This window comes from Cucurbita moschata, unplaced genomic scaffold (assembly GCF_002738365.1).
Source record: "Cucurbita moschata cultivar Rifu unplaced genomic scaffold, Cmos_1.0 Cmo_Scf00036, whole genome shotgun sequence".
In the NCBI taxonomy this organism is placed as follows: Eukaryota; Viridiplantae; Streptophyta; class Magnoliopsida; order Cucurbitales; family Cucurbitaceae; genus Cucurbita; species Cucurbita moschata.
The window spans coordinates 1,747,009-1,766,249 of NW_019268552.1; the positions used below are offsets into that span (position 1 = coordinate 1,747,009).

General features: G+C 37.0%; 4 protein-coding genes across 6 annotated transcripts in view; 1 reads left to right on the forward strand and 3 right to left on the reverse strand.

Annotated features, from left to right (window-relative positions):
* Nucleotides 1–10,406, forward strand: part of LOC111431637 (DExH-box ATP-dependent RNA helicase DExH14) — a 23,196-nt gene extending 12,790 nt beyond the window's left edge. Inside the window, exons 25-49 of the mRNA XM_023068334.1 lie at nt 75–176; nt 276–356; nt 465–545; nt 959–1,159; nt 1,275–1,391; nt 1,496–1,618; nt 2,027–2,116; nt 2,243–2,368; nt 2,750–2,812; nt 3,305–3,393; nt 4,251–4,341; nt 5,350–5,499; nt 5,694–5,885; nt 5,998–6,063; nt 6,337–6,492; nt 6,574–6,717; nt 6,903–6,970; nt 7,069–7,234; nt 7,329–7,391; nt 7,792–7,887; nt 7,995–8,162; nt 8,806–8,976; nt 9,385–9,534; nt 9,601–9,732; nt 9,965–10,406. Coding sequence (XP_022924102.1) covers nt 75–176; nt 276–356; nt 465–545; nt 959–1,159; nt 1,275–1,391; nt 1,496–1,618; nt 2,027–2,116; nt 2,243–2,368; nt 2,750–2,812; nt 3,305–3,393; nt 4,251–4,341; nt 5,350–5,499; nt 5,694–5,885; nt 5,998–6,063; nt 6,337–6,492; nt 6,574–6,717; nt 6,903–6,970; nt 7,069–7,234; nt 7,329–7,391; nt 7,792–7,887; nt 7,995–8,162; nt 8,806–8,976; nt 9,385–9,534; nt 9,601–9,732; nt 9,965–10,051 — 2,973 coding nt within the window. The 3' untranslated portion in view covers nt 10,052–10,406. The remainder of the gene's footprint in view (nt 1–74; nt 177–275; nt 357–464; nt 546–958; nt 1,160–1,274; nt 1,392–1,495; nt 1,619–2,026; nt 2,117–2,242; nt 2,369–2,749; nt 2,813–3,304; nt 3,394–4,250; nt 4,342–5,349; nt 5,500–5,693; nt 5,886–5,997; nt 6,064–6,336; nt 6,493–6,573; nt 6,718–6,902; nt 6,971–7,068; nt 7,235–7,328; nt 7,392–7,791; nt 7,888–7,994; nt 8,163–8,805; nt 8,977–9,384; nt 9,535–9,600; nt 9,733–9,964) is intronic.
* Nucleotides 10,407–10,492: 86 nt separating this feature from the next.
* LOC111431639 lies at nt 10,493–13,485 on the reverse strand. Of its 2 annotated transcripts, none has more exons than XM_023068336.1 (6): nt 12,779–13,485; nt 11,886–12,077; nt 11,241–11,400; nt 11,049–11,151; nt 10,868–10,949; nt 10,493–10,715 (listed from the first exon to the last, which is right to left on the reverse strand). In XM_023068336.1, the coding sequence occupies exons 1-6, from the start codon at nt 13,154–13,156 to the stop codon at nt 10,638–10,640; spliced, it is 993 nt and encodes a 330-aa protein (XP_022924104.1). In that variant the 5' UTR covers nt 13,157–13,485; the 3' UTR covers nt 10,493–10,637. The 2 variants fall into 2 exon arrangements, with proteins under 2 accessions (XP_022924104.1, XP_022924105.1); XM_023068337.1 differs by having other exon boundaries at nt 12,872–13,484.
* Nucleotides 13,486–13,803: 318 nt separating this feature from the next.
* Nucleotides 13,804–17,485, reverse strand: LOC111431638 (chaperone protein ClpB1-like). The gene is made up of 7 exons (XM_023068335.1): nt 17,342–17,485; nt 16,031–17,199; nt 15,754–15,935; nt 14,988–15,610; nt 14,622–14,901; nt 14,339–14,536; nt 13,804–14,259 (listed from the first exon to the last, which is right to left on the reverse strand). Exons 2-7 carry the CDS (start codon nt 17,178–17,180, stop codon nt 13,960–13,962), a joined length of 2,733 nt encoding a protein of 910 aa, XP_022924103.1. The 5' UTR covers nt 17,181–17,199; nt 17,342–17,485; the 3' UTR covers nt 13,804–13,959.
* Nucleotides 17,486–18,522: 1,037 nt separating this feature from the next.
* LOC111431548 (protein LEO1 homolog) overlaps nt 18,523–19,241 on the reverse strand; it is a 7,499-nt gene continuing 6,780 nt past the window's right edge. Inside the window, exon 12 of one of the 2 annotated variants that reach the window (XM_023068228.1) lies at nt 18,523–18,817. The gene's annotated coding sequence lies outside the window, so the exon portion shown is untranslated. Of the gene's footprint in view, nt 18,821–19,241 lie in introns of both variants that reach the window. The other variant, XM_023068229.1, reaches the window with a different exon arrangement.

Below are 19,241 nucleotides of genomic sequence, written 5' to 3' on the forward strand. Positions count from 1 at the left end.
TTTTTTTTTTATTTTTTTTTTTTTTTTTTTTTTTTTTTTTTTTTTTTTTTTTTTTTTTTTTTTTGTGCTACCAGATATTGCGTAAGCTTGAGGAGCGAGAGGCCGACCTGGATCGTCTGCAAGAGATGCAGGAAAAAGACATAGGAGCACTGATCCGTTATGTACCTGGTGGAAGAGTAGGTTTAATTATACGGATGTTCTAACTTGTTTATTATTATTTTTTTTGTTAAAGATATTCAAACTGACCTATTTTCCCACCTGTTTTCTTATTGAAGTTGGTTAAGCAGTATTTAGGATATTTTCCACTCATCCAGTTATCAGCAACTGTCAGTCCAATAACAAGAACAGTCCTAAAGGTAAACTTTTGATGCCATTCTTTATATTTTACTATAAGTTGTCTCGAGAGGTCACTCTATGGTAACCTTGAACTATTGGCTATAATCAGACATCTATAATGTTATTAGGTTGAGGTGCTCATAACGGCCGATTTTACATGGAAAGATCGTTTTCATGGTGGTTCACAACGCTGGTGGATACTAGTTGAGGTGATAACTTTCCGTTCGGGTGTAATAGTGTATAATTACGTTTTCTTGTAGAACTCTCACTCTACAACTTATATTTGCTGTAAAAGGATCTTCACTATGCTTCCGGTTAAATTAAGGAAATGCAATCATGGAGAATTTTGTAAAAACGCTCTCTGTTTTTCAAACTATTTCAAAGAATTATTCATTCACATATTAACATCTTGCACTTGGAATTGAAAGAAACTTGATCCAATTGTTTCTAGTTTTTCAATTGTATTTTTGAAACGAGGATGAACATATCTACTACTTTTTTCTCTTTTGTCATATTCTTCCCGGTAACAGTTGTTTTACATGTTGAATTATTGTGCATGCTAGTTTATGATCAAATTGTCTTTTAGCTTCTGAATTACCAATGTGCACGATTATTTGAATAGGACACAGAGAATGACCACATCTATCACTCTGAACTTTTCACGCTGGCAAAGAAGAAAGCTAGAGAGCCTCAAAAGCTTTCCTTTACTGTCCCAATATTTGAGCCACATCCACCTCAATATTATATTCATGCCGTTTCTGACTCCTGGCTGCAAGCAGAAGCATTTTACACTATATCTTTCCAAAATTTAGCATTGCCGGAGGTAATTACTCATTTACGTCCACTTTCCTTTGTATAGATAGCAATTTTGTATTTTTCTTGTTACTTTTATGCTTTCAAAAGTTTTGGTTTAGATGTGGAAGTTGTGTTTTTTTCAGGCCAGTACGTCACACACTGAGCTCCTAGATTTGAAACCTCTTCCAATAACTGCGCTTGGTAACAGAAGTTACGAATCCTTGTATAAATTTTCACATTTTAATCCAATACAAACACAGGTTTGTAAAAACCGTTGACTCTTAAATCAGTTGAAGTACACTCAACCTTATCGGTGTTGCCATATCTTTACTTATTGTTTGATGCTTCTGCCTGGTTTGCACAGATTTTTCATATGTTATATCATACAGATGATAACATTCTGTTGGGTGCTCCCACTGGGAGTGGAAAAACCATATCTGCTGAACTTGCTATGCTTCGCCTCTTCAATACTCAGCCTGATATGAAGGTAAAATATCTCTCCAGGAAAAATTAAGTATTGTGCGTAGATAACTCAAAGTACTAGGAGTGATGGTTGTCAGACTTTTCTCCAGTGTTAAAAGTTGCCCAGTGGGGAATTGTCGGATGTTGATGTTGTTGGATCAACTTTCTTAAATGTTTCCTTTAAAATGAATGAAGATGGTCACTATGCATCAATATTTTCTTTGGTACAAGAACCACTCTCCTTTAGTCAAGTGAGAAAACAGTTGAGCCAAATCAACATCTCTGTGTTTCTCTCTTTTTCATTTGTTTTTCATTTTGGGGCTTTCAGCAGTTCGGGGTTTCTTTTCTTTTGGGTATATGTTTCCGTTTATGTCAGTTTATAAGGTTGGATCTCTTGTTGAACTTATAGTGTAACTTTTCCTTTGTAATGCAGGTTGTCTACATAGCACCTTTGAAGGCCATTGTTCGTGAAAGAATGAATGACTGGAAAAATTGTCTTGTTTCTCGGCTTCACAAAAAAATGGTTAAATATTACGTCTTGGATCTTTTTTACTTTCTTTTTGGGGATGTTGTGGGTGTGTGTGTGGGGGGGAGGGGGTGGTTCTTGCTACTCTTTGATATTCAAGTTTCTCAATGATTTTGGTTTCAGGTTGAAATGACGGGAGATTATACCCCTGATTTGATGGCACTTTTGTCAGCTGATATTATAATATCAACCCCTGAAAAGTGGGATGGTATTAGTCGAAATTGGCATAGCCGAAGTTATGTTACAAAGGTGAATTGACACACAATTAGATTACTTTTTGGAGAATGAAACAAAAGTTTGATTGCTCGCATTCTCTAACTTAGCTCTCCTACCATCGAAATTTCTTTAGAGGTCTATGGAGAACACCTTTTGTTGCACACTACAGACTACAACTAGTGTTTCCATGGAAGTTTCAATCCCTTAAACGCCATAGCTGGCACAAAGAGAGAGAACTCCATGTTTCTCCTACTCTCAGTTTTTATTACCCTTTACTTTTAGGCATTAGTTAATGAAAATTGCTTTCCTCCAATTTCCCTAGTCGTGCAAGTCCAAAATGACAGATTCTTATTCCCATATTCGTATCATTTTGCATGTTGGAGGCACATTATTAACAAATGACATTTATAATAGGTTGGACTAATGATTTTGGATGAGATCCACTTATTGGGAGCAGATCGAGGACCCATTCTTGAGGTAGTTAATTATCAAGCTTATCAATTTAATTCATGATGCCTTTGATGGATTTTATCTAAACTTATTCACATTTGATTTTGTATAACGCATCGATAATAATATTGCATCAAACATGTTAAAAGTTATATTAAACATAATAAATGATTCTTAAAGATAACATTTGTTGCACATGATTTTGTGAAGTTACTGCTTGAACTCTTAATTTATGCTGTGCTTTGGCTTATTTTCGTGTAAGGATTCCCTTAATGTCAGTTACATTTTAGTGAAGATACAGCGTGCCTCTCATCAGGAGAAACTTTAATGCTTAATCCAACCCACATTCTTTCCAATTGGATGACTTGTCGATTGAATTTACTCAGCAGACCTTGGAGTTGATTTAAACTGAACTAATGAATATACATTTTTCCCTTTAAAAGATTTAGGGCTTGATAGCATAGGATTCACATTCGTTTATATTACTCTCTTTTAAATTTATTTCCTCTTGTGTCACAGGTTATTGTTTCAAGGATGAGGTATATATCATCACAGACTGAGAGAAAAGTTAGATTTGTAGGCCTCTCAACTGCTTTAGCGAACGCAAGGTATGGAAGCACGACTGAATTATTTATCATTCTTAAAAGCAATAAAAATTGCAGTCTTGTTCTTCTGTTCTCAAATTTCTATACTATTTGATTTTGTTTTCTATTCCAAATATTTTTTGTTGGGAGAAGTGTCTCCCCATGATAAAGAGCACACAAATACACACAGATGATGAACACAGTAAGTATGCGGAGCAGTTAGAAGGAATGTTTGGAAGAATAAAAACGGAGAGATAATAAAAGAGGAGATCAGAAGGCATTGATTTAGCTTATGTGCAACGACCTCCTCTAGACAACGAGCTTCTAACCTAGTAGCATACCTAGATAGGTGAAACACCAAGCCAGCTTCTAGTTCCCATCTTCGCATTGCCAAACCCAAACCACCTTGTGCATATCTTGGTCGATGCTAGAGCCTCAACACCGTAGACTTAGATTAAACTAGATGATGTCTAAAGAGCTTAATGCGATAAAGCATTTTTGTTGATGCTTCACCAAGCGGAGCCATTCCCGGTGTACAAGTATTGGTTTTTGTCCATTCTTTTTATAAATAAAAGATATGTGACCTGTGAGTTATCTTATGTTGCATCATCAAATTGCTTCCGAAAGCCTACGAAATAGACTCCGCTGATAATACTAGATAAGTAAGAGTATGACCCATTTTCTATTTCCTTTGTCTGAAACTGTAAGAATGTTTAACGAATTTCTTGCTTGGTGCATCTAATTAAATGCATCTTATGGTTCAAGAATAGCATCAGACTTTTCATGGTGTTGTTGATCTTAAATTCTAAAATAGGGTGTTCGTTTTGATGTTTTGGGATTTCATGTTAGTCTATAATACTCTCATCTTGTTCTTTTATCAGCAATTTGGGTGACTGGTTGGGTGTTGGAGAAAATGGACTTTTCAATTTCAAACCAAGCGTAAGGCCAGTGCCTCTTGAAGTTCATATCCAGGCAAGTAAATTCAGTGTCTTGAAAGGACTTGCTTTCTCTTTTTTTTTTTTTTTTTTTTTTAAATTTTTGTCCAAAAAAAGGTTGCTTAAAAAATATTTGATGGTGAACATTTTTATATTTACTCTCTATGGTTGAATCTTGGGTGAATTTAAGAGACGACATACCTTTACTTAATGATTCTTGCAAGGTTGTCAAAATAAGTTTTTGCTCAGTTTTATTACATCTATTATGTACCAGTGCTTCTGAAACTCTGCATTAAGAAAGCTTCCTCTGAAACTTGGTTTATTCAATTGGACTTTAATCAAAGGAACAGAAATTTATTGAGTGTTTCCCTATGGTTTGTGAGTCTTCTTATTAGCTTCTATGCCACTAATTGCTCTGATACAATGTCTGAAGAAACATAAAGTAATGTATTCAAATTATGTTTGTCTTTAGTTCTTGTCATTAACCCTGATGTAGACTTGATGCTTTATTTATTGAAATTTAGATAATGTGGCATGATCCATCATGCAGTTGGATGTTTTGGCATGATCCCACTAATCTAGACTGCCTCAAAGTTCTAAGGACCTAAAATTTAAGCTTTCTAGAACTAGGATTTTATTAACTTTTCATTGACGTGGTTAAGAAAGAACTTTTCATTGATGTGGTGACAGTTCCGGAGTTCCAAACTATGATACTAATTTCCAATGCAAAAACAAAAGAAATAAAGTAATTCAGTAAAATTCTCCCTATTAATGTCCACTCAATCTAACGCTCTGAAAAAACTTCCCCATCTACAATTTATTACAGAACTTGAATAACTACTAAAGTCTAATGAAACACGTAAGGAACATTTAGCTCATAGGGCACTCTACCACCCCCACTTAATTCCAAAGAAAAGCTTGAACAACACAGATCCACAATTTTTTGGCTTTTCCTCAAAAGCATCAACTATAAACATTTTATCATAAATTTATTTTGTTTATGCTTGCTAGCCCTACTAGTGAACGTTTTGATATTTTTATTCAGGGATATCCTGGAAAGTTCTACTGCCCTAGGATGAACAGTATGAATAAACCAACTTATGCTGCCATCTGCACACATTCCCCAACCAAGCCAGTTCTTATATTCGTCTCATCTCGTCGTCAGACAAGACTCACAGCATTGGATCTTATTCAGGTGAGATCTTGATTACTATGAGTAAAATCTCCATTGTTTGCATGGTCAATTGGGTATTTAGACTTTAAGAGCTCACTGCAGCTTCAGCGTTGGTTCCTATACAAGTTTCCTGATACAACTTATGCTTTCTAAGTTTGCTAACAACAACCCGTTATCTAATTTTTTATTTTTATTTTTATTTTTTATGGTTCAAGTTTGCAGCTTCAGATGAGCATCCTAGACAATTTATAAATATGGCCGAAGAAGAGCTTCAGATGATCCTTTGTCAAGTTATTGATCAGAATCTCAGGCACACCTTGCAATTTGGTATCGGGCTACACCATGCAGGTCTAAATGATGGGGATAGGTCTATGGTTGAGGAGCTGTTTGCAAACAACAAAATTCAGGCATTTCTGTTACCCAATTGATCTATCTATTCTACCAGAAAAAGTCCAGATTCAATACAATAAACTCTCTTTATATTTTACTGATTTAGCTTTTCAAACTATCTAATGGTAGGTATTGGTTTGTACTAGCACATTGGCTTGGGGTGTGAACCTTCCTGCACATCTAGTTATTATCAAGGTGAAGCATACTTTTCTGTTATTTGTTTAATTTAACGTTGTTACTGTAAGCAGGTAATTTTTATTTATCTGGCATTTGGGTTCTGAAACTGAAAAAAAAACTTTAACATACTGTTTATTTTTCAATCAATTTCTTAAGTTTTTTACTAACATGCTGCAAGCAATAGAAATCTCTCTCTCACCCTCTATGTCTAGCTTATCTTAAATTTCCTTTTTATTCTGGAGTTTTTGGTTCAACCTCGTTGATAATTACTGAGCAATTATATTTTAACAGGGAACAGAATACTATGATGGAAAATCCAAGAGATACGTTGATTTTCCAATCACAGATATTCTGCAAATGATGGGTCGTGCAGGTCGACCACAGTATGATCAACATGGAAAAGCAGTTATTCTTGTTCATGAACCCAAAAAGAGCTTTTATAAAAAGGTCAACCTATCTCATCAATTTGTATATTGTTATCCAATAATCCTTCATTCTGACAGTCTTGGTTTTTATAACTACTTTCAGTTTTTGTACGAACCATTCCCTGTTGAGAGCAGTCTGAAGGAGCAGTTGCATGACCATATCAATGCTGAGATAGTTTCGGGCACCATTTGTCATAAAGAGGATGCAGTGCACTATCTTACCTGGACATATTTGTTTCGTAGGCTGGTAAAATTTCTGCAAGCACGGTGCATTTCCTTATGCTTGACCAGTGCATGCTGGAGTTTGGTTGTTGAATGCGATGTGAATTGAAATGTTTACCAGGGAAATGAATCAATCTAGTAAACGATACGATCTTTTAATCTGTCAAGGATGTTGTCCTTTGCAGAAGTTCTCACATCGTTCTTTTACAGATGGTAAATCCTGCTTACTATGGACTTGATAGCATGGAACCTGAAACTCTAAGTTCGTACTTATCTAGGTAAGAACACTTTTTGTTAGATCCAGTGGAATTTCTTTTATTCGCATTTCAATTGTCTCTGGATGATGGTATATGTGGTGAGCATTTTCCTCCAACAGTTTAGTACAAAGTACATTTGAGGATCTTGAGGATAGTGGATGCATAAAGATGGATGAAAACAGTGTGGAGCCAACGATGCTGGGCTCAATAGCATCTCAGTATTACCTCAGCTACATTACTTTATCCATGTTTGGCTCAAATATAGGTCCAGATACGTCACTTGAAGTAAGTCACGACTATTGGTTATGGGTCCAATGTGGATGTTTAGTTTACATTTTGCTCTCTTTGCATAGTTTCTCACTATGTTTGTTGCCTGTAGGTATTTTTGCATATCCTTTCTGCTGCCTCAGAATATGATGAGCTTCCTGTGCGGCATAATGAGGTAGTGCTCTTTCTTACATGTTCATTATTACTTAATTGCAGTTGTTAACGACTTACAGACTAACCAAGAGCCATATAATCAATGACTTGTCGGTAAAGAACTACCTAAAGCATACATTTTGTAAGTTGTCACAGAAGAATTTTTAGGACACAATAATCTTTAGTGAAATCGTTTCCCTGAAACATTGTAACAGATTATGTGGTAGGCTCAGTTTAATTCCTTTCTACTTTTCATATAGCCACTCTGACATGTTAACAAAACACTCTGACATGTTACCAAAACCTTTGAATTTTTTATGTTTTTTTTTTTCATATCATTTACTTTGAACTGATTGATAATAGCGTATAAATATCATGTAGTTCGATTCTCATTTATTCTCTTTACTATCAAATTTATTAAGGAAAATTACAATGCTGCTCTATCCGAGAGAGTTCGATATGCAGTGGACAAAGATCGACTTGATGATCCACATGTGAAGACAAATTTACTTTTTCAGGTTTTTCTTTCACTTTAAATGTATCCTTTTGATTTGCAAATCGACTGTTTTTTATGTGCTAATCTTAAATTTGGTCTTGGTTTTTTCCATCTCTCAATGGAATTCAGGCACATTTTTCTCAGTTGGAATTACCAATCAGTGACTACATTACCGACTTAAAATCGGTGTTGGATCAAAGTATACGCATTATTCAGGCCATGATTGATATCTGTGCCAACAGTGGATGGTTGTCAAGCTCGATTACTTGCATGCGTCTGTTGCAAATGGTCATGCAGGTCATTCTCTTCATAATTTTATTTATTTATTTATTTTTTCTAACTGTTCATACTTGGAGAGAAGAAACATAGACTAATAAACAAACGTACATGGGAAGGTAAAAAACAGTAAGAAATCAATAAGCTATGGAATAAAAGGCTCAGTGATAGAATAAAGGGATTTGGAAAGGACAAGCGAGCTTGCAAGTATGGGTCCCACATTCAACGCAATGATTTGGAATTTAGATTAGCTAACTATTTGTTCCTTTCTACATGTTTTTCCTACGTCTTAGAAATGCTGTTCCGTGCTCTGTTTCTCTTCGTGGTAGGAATTTTTAACACGCTACTGATACTTCTTTATCCACTGACAAGAGAAGCGAAGCTTCTAGATAACTGTACCCTTTCATTATTGTTATGTGTTTCATATTCTCCTTGCTTGTTGTACTTAAGAGAATCCATTGCCTGAACTCTGTATAATACCATTCACGTTTCAAGCCGATGGGTATAGTGTAGAATCGAGAAAATATGCCACGAGACATGCCTTTTAGTCTATTTACCATTGTTACTTACCATGTTTGAGATATTCAAATTATCCTTCCTTGCAATGTGGGAAACGAACTGTAATAAAATTTGCCGACTTACATGATATTTTTGAAACTTTCAGGGTTTGTGGTTTGATGTAGATTCTGCATTGTGGATGCTGCCATGCATGAACGATGACCTTGCAAGTTCACTTAAAAAATCGGGATATCTTACTCTGCAGCAACTGTTGGATCTTCCTAAGACAACTTTGCAAAATTTGATTGGAAACTTTCCTGCATCAAAATTATCTCAGGTCAGAAATGTTCTCCATGATATTTCTACATGCATTTTTATATCCAAGGCATTAAATTTCCATTGACATGTCAACATTTACGTTCTTGAGTTTAAAATGGACGTAAGAACTGAATCAATATTTTTACTATATCTTGACGAAATATAGAAAATATCAACAAAATGTTACTAATGTGATAGTTTTATTTTTATTTTTTAATTGACATTTTATCGATATTCATTGACATTTCCATCAAATTAAGGCCTCAACATTTTGTCAATATCTACATTTAAAACCGTTGTTTATAACTTTTTCTTTCCTTCTTTTTTTTGGCACCACGGAGACGTTGAGTATGTGGCTTGACTTCCAATTAGTTGACTTCCTCATAGCATTTTATCTGATTTTGATATTTGTTTACTGTTTTTACAGGATTTGCAGAATTTTCCTCGTGTCCAAATGAAGATAAAACTTCAAAGGAGGGACGAGGATGTTGAAAAACCTCCCTCTCTTCACATAAGACTGGAGAAGATAAGTTCGAGGAAAAACCGATCCAGGGCATATGCACCACGCTTTCCCAAGGTAAAATTCTCAGCTCCATTCTTGACTACAAAGTTGCTGTAAATTAAACTACACGTTGTTTTGCAGATAAAAGATGAAGCATGGTGGCTCGTACTTGGTAACACTGCTACGTCGGAACTGTATGCTATAAAGAGAGTTTCTTTCTCTGATCGCCTGGTCACAACCATGCAGTTGCCTCCAAAAAGAACTGATTTCCAGGTTCAAGTTCTCACCAGTAACTAAAGTTCCTGTGTTCCCCTCATTGTTTTCCCTTTCTCCTCGTCTATTTTTACTTTTGAAACTGAGTTAGTGTAGAGATTTTGCTTTGAAACTTAGTTTGGATTTTTATAATCGTCATCGACACATCGACTTTCATGAATACATTTGTATGTTGAACTATCATAAACGTTCTGACATGCTTCTAATACTTTAGATGTGGTATGTTTTCCAGGAAATGAAGCTGATTTTGGTCTCAGATTGTTATCTTGGTTATGAGCAAGAGTACTCCATTAAAGAAGTGATAAGTGGAAGCAGTTGATCCAATTACGACCTTTTCAGTATCCAAAGCTAAGTCCAATGGCCTGGACTTGAGAGAAGACATAGATATCACCACTGGAGAGGTAGAACGACGGGCTGTCAGAGATAGAAAGAGATACCATACATTTACTGGCATTACTTGATATCGATAAATGGGCGTTTTACAGGGCCCTACAGTTCTGTCATATATGAATCTCCAGTGTAAATAAACCGAACCGAATAGTATGTTCTGAATATATTTAACATTCTATTTCCATGATGGGAATCTGGTTTAGATCAATTTTCAAATATAACCATTTGGTTTACTACGTTGTTCATTTGATGCCTAAATACAATTAAGTTCAGTGTGGCTATCATCCCTTTGTCTCTCCTCATTGTATTATGCTAACTCAGGCAAGTTTGGTCTAAATAGTGGAAGGGGAGGAAAGTGCATCCATCAACAGATCCCAACAAAATAAACAATTGATTGAGATAAGAACATCAAATACAGCTTTACTGCTAATGAGTATTTTCCATTTACGTTTATTTACATCGTATGTAAAACATTCACCATACTTAAGCATGCAAATATGGGTTTCGTCAAGAGGCTAATCCCACTCTGAATCGAAGAATCCTGCATCTCTCATCTCTGAATAGTACGCATTCTCCAAAAGGAAGTCTTCCTCCTGAAGAAATGAAAATAATTAATCCTTTGCATCCAGTAAGTTAAGAACGAATGCTTTAGCCTACACAGGCTTAGTTTACTGAGGTTCAAATTTTCAAACTCCACGTTTGTATCGAAAAATGAACTTTTAGATAACGAATAAACGGATTTCACCTGGAAAAAATCTGCCAGAAACGTCGCATACAGGAACGGAAGATACATGGAATGGTAGCTGATAAGTGTGAAATTGTACAACCTACAAAATAAGGCATCATCTATGTAACTTTCACGGAGGTTAATATTACTGAGAATATGAACAGTTACTCGTTAGATGATATAAAGGAAGCAGAATTACCAGATGCCAAACTCAACTCCAAATGCAGCAAGCGCACTGGCGAAAAATGCTAAAGCGCTAACAAAAAACATCACAGCGATGTAATTATAGAATGACGGTCTGGCTGTAAGCAACAAAATGACAACAGAATTCGCTGTTAATTTGATGAACATGGGTATATAAATAGCGACTGAGAAATGGATATGTGCTAACGTGGTAGCTTATCTCTCCACTTTGAGAAATGAACAAACAATATGAAGCCATATGCTGCAGTTGGCAACAACTTGTGGATAGTCCATACACCCCACTTTGCCCAGTGTGAACTACCAACCCTGATGAACAGTGGGATGCCAAACCCGAACACGTATACGACCTGAACAGAAGTTTATTTGGTAAGCTTGGAACAAACCAAACGAAAACAAAATCTAAACTATACTTTTAATCGAATTTGATGGATAATACTGAAAGGAGCTAGTAAAAATCAAGGAGTCCAAAGGAGCCATTTCAGTCAGTGGCAACAAACAAAAAAATAGTAGTTACCATCAGCATCACCACCCACACGCCATTTATCCATTCCAATATAGCTACCACCCTAAACAATCTTCTGATTTCTTTTCTACAAATCATCCAAATAGGGACCTTTACCCACAAAGTCATTGTCAAGAAGATACAACAGAAATGTCAAACAACGACACAGAGGATGAGGAAAAGAGATAAGATGAACATTTGCTTTTTTCTATCACCTTCAGTGTCCACTAATTGAGATCTTGGTTATAAAGTTGCATATATTGTGCTATCAAATAAGAGAAAAAACAACCATGACATAGACACAAACCTCGAAGTACATTCATATATTACCTTAAGAAGCACATCGACACCAACTAGAGTTCCCGAGATAATAAGATTGTGGAACATTGCTTCCATCCCACCTGAATAATTTCCTTTGAGTAAGAAGGCTACCAGACTAATTTCCAGAAACAACATTCCAGATGATGTGAACAAAGACAAAATATTCCAAAGAACCTCCTTCCCACGAGAGCATTCCCACGCCTGCTTTTCAAAGAATTTAAACAGCACAAATTAACAAAAGCATATCCATCTTAGAAATTAAATAACCAATGGTAAAGATGTGCAAAATTAAAACTGGAAGGATAATACAGCACAATAGAATGTAAGATATACTATGGCTTGCACGAGCAATATGCCAAATTCTGATACAGAAAAGAGGCACTTGCATACACTAGTAGCACTGTCAATCTCATGAACTCCAGAATATATCAAAGAGTAGTTCCAAGTCTGAAAACAATGGGACTCATAGGGCTATTTGGGAGCTACGAGAAGCTTTCTGTTTTTGTTTATAAAATTCATTCAAAAGCTAACAGGGCAAGTGTTTAGAGAGAAGACTTTCGGGCAATCACTATCCTACAATCTTGATTTTAGGGAGAAGAACAACTCAAAATACTCCAATAATTCATATATTCCAAAAGAAAAGAAATCAGAAGAGAACAAGTTTCAAAAGCAATCTTCCTAAGTTCTGGTTCTAACAATCTAGAACTGTTTTCCCACAGCTCTCAAACGAACACAAACTTCTTAAAAAGAAAATTTTACATCATTTTGCAGAAATGAAAAGAACAAAAAAAGTCAAGACAAGAAGAAGAAGAAGAAGAAGAAGAAGAAGAGGCATGATCCTCTCTCTGATTACAGAAACGAATTATTATGTGCAGGTGTCCAACACAAAAACAACTATTTACCGTCGGTGCAAGAGAGCTCATTAATTCAAAGAAAACTTCACTTCTTTGAAATCCTCCACACGATGAAAATAATCCAAAAAACAAGAAACTAACCTGAAGAGAGCACCAAGCAAGATTTAGGAGCGTAGCGATCCAGAGAAGAGCATAATACAAAATCATTATAAACGACCGACCGACGAAAAACCTCTTCATGTTTTTGATGGCGCTAGTCGCCAAATAGATCACGAACAAAACCGACGGCGCAACCAAGAGAGCACTATACCACATTCCATGGCAATCGGAGGCGGAAGTGACGGCAGTGAATCCCCGGTCGTCCGGTGTCCCAATCGGCGACAAAGGGTCTGAGACACTGTAAACAGCTTGGAGAATCGTCCCCATTTCTGGAAGCAGCGAAATTAGGCAAGTTCGTGACCTAGGGAACCGGGATCATGCGATACACAAAGAAATGAAACATGGATGGATTTGGATAGCGAGGGAAGGAAAGAGGGAAATTAGAAGCAAATGATCGGAATTGCAAGGAAGACGATCCCCCAATTAGAATCCCAACAAATCTGGAGGCTGTAATCCGATGGAAAACGAGTGCAATAACTAATCCATGTAAGAAAATGAAAGTTCCGAACATAGAACACCTCCCACTTCTGATTACTTCAAAACATCAACGCGTGAAAATTATGTTCTAATTTTACTTTATATCTAAATTAATATCTTAATCATTTCTATATTTTGCAACCTATAAAGTTATGACCAAAAACACAAAAACATAATATTGACCAAAGAAAATATTTTAAACTTTTAAATAATTAATTAATTATAGTTTAACGTAGAAGCCAACCTAAACATAGAATCTCGTGATGAACGTAGTTCCTAAGATTTCGGGATAAAGATTCGATTCTTTGAACTCAAAGCATAACAGCAGATCGTAGTCCGATTTCATCTGTCATTTTAATCCATGTTTCCGTCAATAATCATTTTAATTATACGATCTCCTCAGATGATCAAGAATCATAAATCCTGGGTCAAAGATCTGTTCAACAGGGGGGAAAAAACAGGAAATTTTTTATTTACTTGAAACTTTCCGGGAAAACTAAGTACATATTTGTCCACAAGAACTCAGATTCAGATGCTAACTCAGAATATGAAAATCTTAGGAGATTTGAATTTGATCATCATTCATCATTCTTTTACTCTTCCATCTCATCTTCTTCATCAATTTCTTGAATCTTCATCTTCTTCACAGTCTGAGCAGCCTCGCTTCTCGGGACGGCGTTGTTGATTTGAATCAAAACATCAGACTTTTTGCCAGTTGCTGCATCAACAAATCCACCATTCTTCTCCACTCTGTACGACAAGCCATCCCCGTCTGCTGCTGAATCAATGAACACAGTTGAATTCTCGTCGATTTCTTCTTTGATCAACATTCTCGACAGCTCCGTCACCACCCTCTTCTCCAGCCATCTTCTTATGGGTCTCGCGCCATACACCTGAAAGAATCAACATAATCTTAGCATTTTCGCTGAGACAAAATGAAGCTGTATGTTCATTTTCTCGATCAATACTTACTGGATCGTAGCTCTCTGCCAAGACATAATCCAGAGCGGCATCGGTAACACCCAAGGCAACGCCCCTCTCAGCCAGGCGAGCTGCAACATCTTTCATTTGCAATCTGGCAACTTTCCTCAGCTGGTCGTGCGAGAGAGGATCAAATACAACGATTTCATCCAAGCGATTAAGCAGCTCTGGCCTGAAGTGTTTCCGCACCTGAAAGAAAAAAGCAAGCATTAGCCATATTGTAATATGAAGATTTGTGGACAGAGACAACGAACAAATGTTATGTTTTTCGTACCCCTTCCATAACTCGGTCACGAGCAACTTGCATTGTGCACTTCCCCATCAGCCCAGAAAGGAGATATTCAGCTCCAATGTTAGAGGTCATGATAATGACTGTGTTTCTGAAATCCACAGTGCGGCCTTGGCCATCGGTCAGCCTTCCATCGTCTAAAACTTGGAGAAGAGTGTTGAACACAGAGACGTGAGCTTTCTCCACTTCATCAAATAGAACAACACTGTAAGGCCTCCGCCTTACAGCCTCTGTGAGTTGCCCTCCTTCCTCATGCCCAACATACCTGAAAAACACAACAACCATTGAGATTTCGTTCCCCAAAGCGAAGAAAATACAGACAATTTGCTATATATGGTGAAGAGTACATACCCAGGAGGAGCACCAATGAGGCGTGAAACTGAGTGCTGTTCCATATATTCAGACATGTCGATTCTCACCAGGAGGTTTTCATCATCAAAGAGTTGCTCGGCAAGCGCCTTGGCAAGCTCAGTTTTGCCAACACCGGTTGGACCCAGAAACAGGAACGACCCAGTTGGCTGCTGCGGCCTCCCCAATCCAGCTCTTGATCGTAGCACAGCCTCGGCCACAGCATCCACTGCTTGGTTCTGTCCCACAACTCTCTTGTGCAGTCTTTCAGCAAGCCCAACCAGCCTCTCTTTGTCATTCTGGCCAAGCCTCGTGACAGGTATTCCAGTCCACCGGCTCACAACTTCCGCAACTTGTTCCGGTCCGACTGTTTCGGTTAACATTAGATTCTCATCAGTGTTCCCTTCAATCCGTGCTAATGCAGATTCTATTTCCTGGATGGCTCCATATCGCAAATCAGCAGCCCTTGCCAAATCGTATCTTCTTTCAGCCTCTTGCAAAGCAATTTGTAGCTCCTCCCTCCTCTGCTTCAGTCTTCTAATCTCATCGATTCTTTCCTTCTCCTTCCGATATTTCATCAACAAAGGCTGAAGCTTATCCCTCAAATCGTCAAGCTCTCTCCTCACCTACAGCAAAGCCAATTCTATGTCAGCAACTGCATACCCACAAGTAACAATGGTATGACGCCTTTTGGGAAAGGCCAAAGCTCATGCTCAAAATCAACCATGACTAAAATAATCAAAGAACGATTCCTAGAAGAAACACTCACTTCAACAAGACGAGCTTTACTAGCTTTATCCTTCTCCTTCTCAAGAGCATGAAGTTCAACTTCAAGCTGCATTCGCTTCCTCTCCAAGTTGTCAATCTCTTCAGGCTGGCTATCAAGCTGGACCCTCACATTAGCACAAGCTTCATCAACTAAATCAATAGCCTTATCAGGAAGGTGCCGTCCTGTACAATGTAATCCAAATCAACATCAATATCTTCATGATCATTATGAACAGCGTTAAGCGATTGATATGAACTGAAGGAAAAGAGATACAAACCAGTGATATATCGACTCGAAAGCTGGGCAGCGACGACAAGAGCTCGATCTTGTATCCTAACACCATGGTGGCCTTCATATCTCTCTTTCAGGCCTCGCAGGATGTTGATAGTGTCAGGCACGCTCGGTTCAGCGACATAAACCTGTTGGAACCGCCTCTCAAATGCCGCATCCTTCTCTACGTACTTTCTGTACTCTTCAAGGGTAGTTGCCCCAATGCAACGAAGCTGCCCTCTGGCCAGCATAGGCTTGAAGAGGTTAGCAGCATCCATAGACCCTTCAGTTCTTCCAGCACCAAGAACAAGATGAATCTCATCAATAAACAATATGACCTTCCCTTCAGCATCTTCAACTTCCTTCAATACAGCCTTCAACCTCTCTTCAAATTCTCCCCTGTACTTAGCCCCCGCGACCAAAGCGCCCATATCCAAAGCTATGAGCCTCACATCAGCAAGATTACTTGGTACATCTCCTCTTACGATTCTCTGCGCTAATCCTTCAACCACTGCAGTTTTACCAACGCCAGGCTCCCCTATAAGAACTGGGTTGTTCTTAGTTCTTCTCGATAGAATCCTCACCACTCTACGAATTTCCTCATCTCGGCCAATAACTGGGTCGAGTTTCCCCGCTTGTTCTACCAGGTCTCGCCCATATGTTTTGAGTGCTTGAAACGTTGAGTCTCCAGACGCACTCTCCACTTTCTTCCCTTCTTTTCCACGGAGTTTCTCGACCTCGGACTTAACTTTCGCAGTGGTGACACCAGCTTCTTTAAGCAAATCCCCAATCTGAGAATCCTCAAGAAGACCAAGAACTAATTGATCGACAGCTAAATGCGTGTCTCCTCGTGATTTTTGCGCTGCTTGTGCCCTTCGGATTACCTTAATCAGAGTCGTACTCGCCGGTACTACATCAGGTGCAGGGGATTGAGATGGGAGCTTCTTCAACGCCCGCTTGAAAACCGTGTCCACTTCTTTTTGGGCATTGTCGCCGCCGGAACTAGCAATCGCTTGGCTCAAGATCCCACTCGGATCAGAAATTAAAGCAACCGCCAAATGGAGCGGTGTCAGTTGAGCATGGCCGGAATTCAATGCCAATTCATGAGCTCCGGCAAGTGCCTCGTTAGTCTTGTGGGTGAATTTATCAGGATTCATATCCGCCAACAAAAATAATCTAAACAAAAAGAAAGATGAAAGATTAATAACAAGAACAACAAACAACGAAATCCATAAAATAAACAACAAGACCAAGAACAACCACATTGAGTAAAAACGGAATCGATTAATTGACATGAAAGAAGAAGTGATGGGCATACCTTCAATCCAAAGAACAGACGTTTGTGGTATCAAAGAGAAATCCGATTACGATTATCGAAATGTAGTGTAAGAATGTTTATGCAGCTAAATGGAACAAGATTGCAAAAAAACGGTGGAGGCATGGTGTTCTTATGGAATGAAAATGGAGGCATCTGGAAGGAGCTAGACTTCATGAGATTTTACCAGAAACCATTCACAATGCCACGCATACATCCCGCAACTTATGCTTTTTCTTTTTTTCTTCTTTTTTTCTGTTCTTAAGGGAAAAAAAAAAAAAAAACAAACTGTTATTGTTTTGATCGTATAATATTTTTGTTGTATAATATGTGAGAAAAAGTATTGAGAAAGTAATTTATTATTATTATCTTCTTCTTCCATTTATTTTATTTAAAAATACCCATTTTTACTAACTTTTAAATTACTGACATTAGGTAATTATATCAAATTCAGCTTAAATTTAAGTTTTGTAATTATACAATTTGACCCTTACTATTATACCATACACATACGTTGTAGATTCACTCTTTTTAACAAATTTTAAAGATGATAAAAATTACAACAATTTGTTAACATAAGGTTAAGATTATGATATTTATCTAAGTTTTTATGCAATATAATAAAATTGAAAGCTTAGAATAAAAATATTCCATATGGGAAACTTTATAAAAAAAAAAAATTCAGGCATAATAAAATGGCTTTATTTAGTTGGGATAAAAAAAAATCTGACTATTCAATCTCTTAAATTATAAAATTGAAAAAAAAAAAAAAATTAATCGAACCCCCTATCAAATATTCTTTAATTATTAAAAAAAATGTTTATTTTCCGTCTATACAATAAATAGTAGATACTCTATTTTATTGCTAGTATTTTTTTTTTTGTGGATAAATTTAATTTATATAATCTATGAATATTTAGTTATAAATTAAGTATCACGTGTTATAGATATTTAGTTTTTAAATATTTCTAATAATATATTCCTATGATTATTTTTCATTTTTGGTAATGGAAGATACTGGAATGTTCCATTAGTTTAAGCTCACATTCACCTCCATTCCAGAAATGACTAGGACCCCCTCGCTATCTCAACTATCATCTACTACTACTTATGCAATTCGAATACACCAAAAACACTAAGAACAGAGGCATGAGAGACTGAATTTCATTAAAACAGCAGTGATATAGAGGGGAAATGGAATATCAAAATCCATTTTTTTTCATTGCGATAGAAATTAGTAATGGGTTCTTTGGCACAGAGAAAATTATTCCAAGAAGAAAAAACGCCGTTTTCACAGCGTAATCTCATGTAACCAATTTACAGATGTGGGATTAATAACTAAAGCCCCATAACAGTACCCTATCTTTCGGGATCTGCCGCAGTTCAGCTGATGAATTCTTTCGTCCCCACTTCTTCCGCAGTTTTGTGTTGCTCAGGATAGAATGCGACATTGCATTATCATCCACCGTGCCTCAGCCGCTGCTCTAATTAGAAATGTAAATGAGAAATACCTTTCAGAACAAATGAAGCAACCCAAACACGCAGCTCTATGTAAAGCACAAAAGACTCCGTCTATCAAGTTCATCGGTAAAAAATGATACTTCTCCTAATAGCAGAACTTTATATCGACCATTATAACTATTCATTAACAATGAATGAATTCGCCCTTGCAGTAACGACCCTTTTCACGCCCTTGACTGGTCTGAAGCTGAAACATTTTCGACTTTAGAAATGGGAACGTTGATGGTTATGAAACTTGAGATAAATGATCCTAAAAGAATCTGAATCGATGACACTGACCATATGTTCGACAGGCAAGTTTATACCGAAGAGATAAACGACTCAAATATACCCTCAAAAGTAAAAGAAAAAAAAAAAAAAAAAAAAAAAACGCTACAAACCA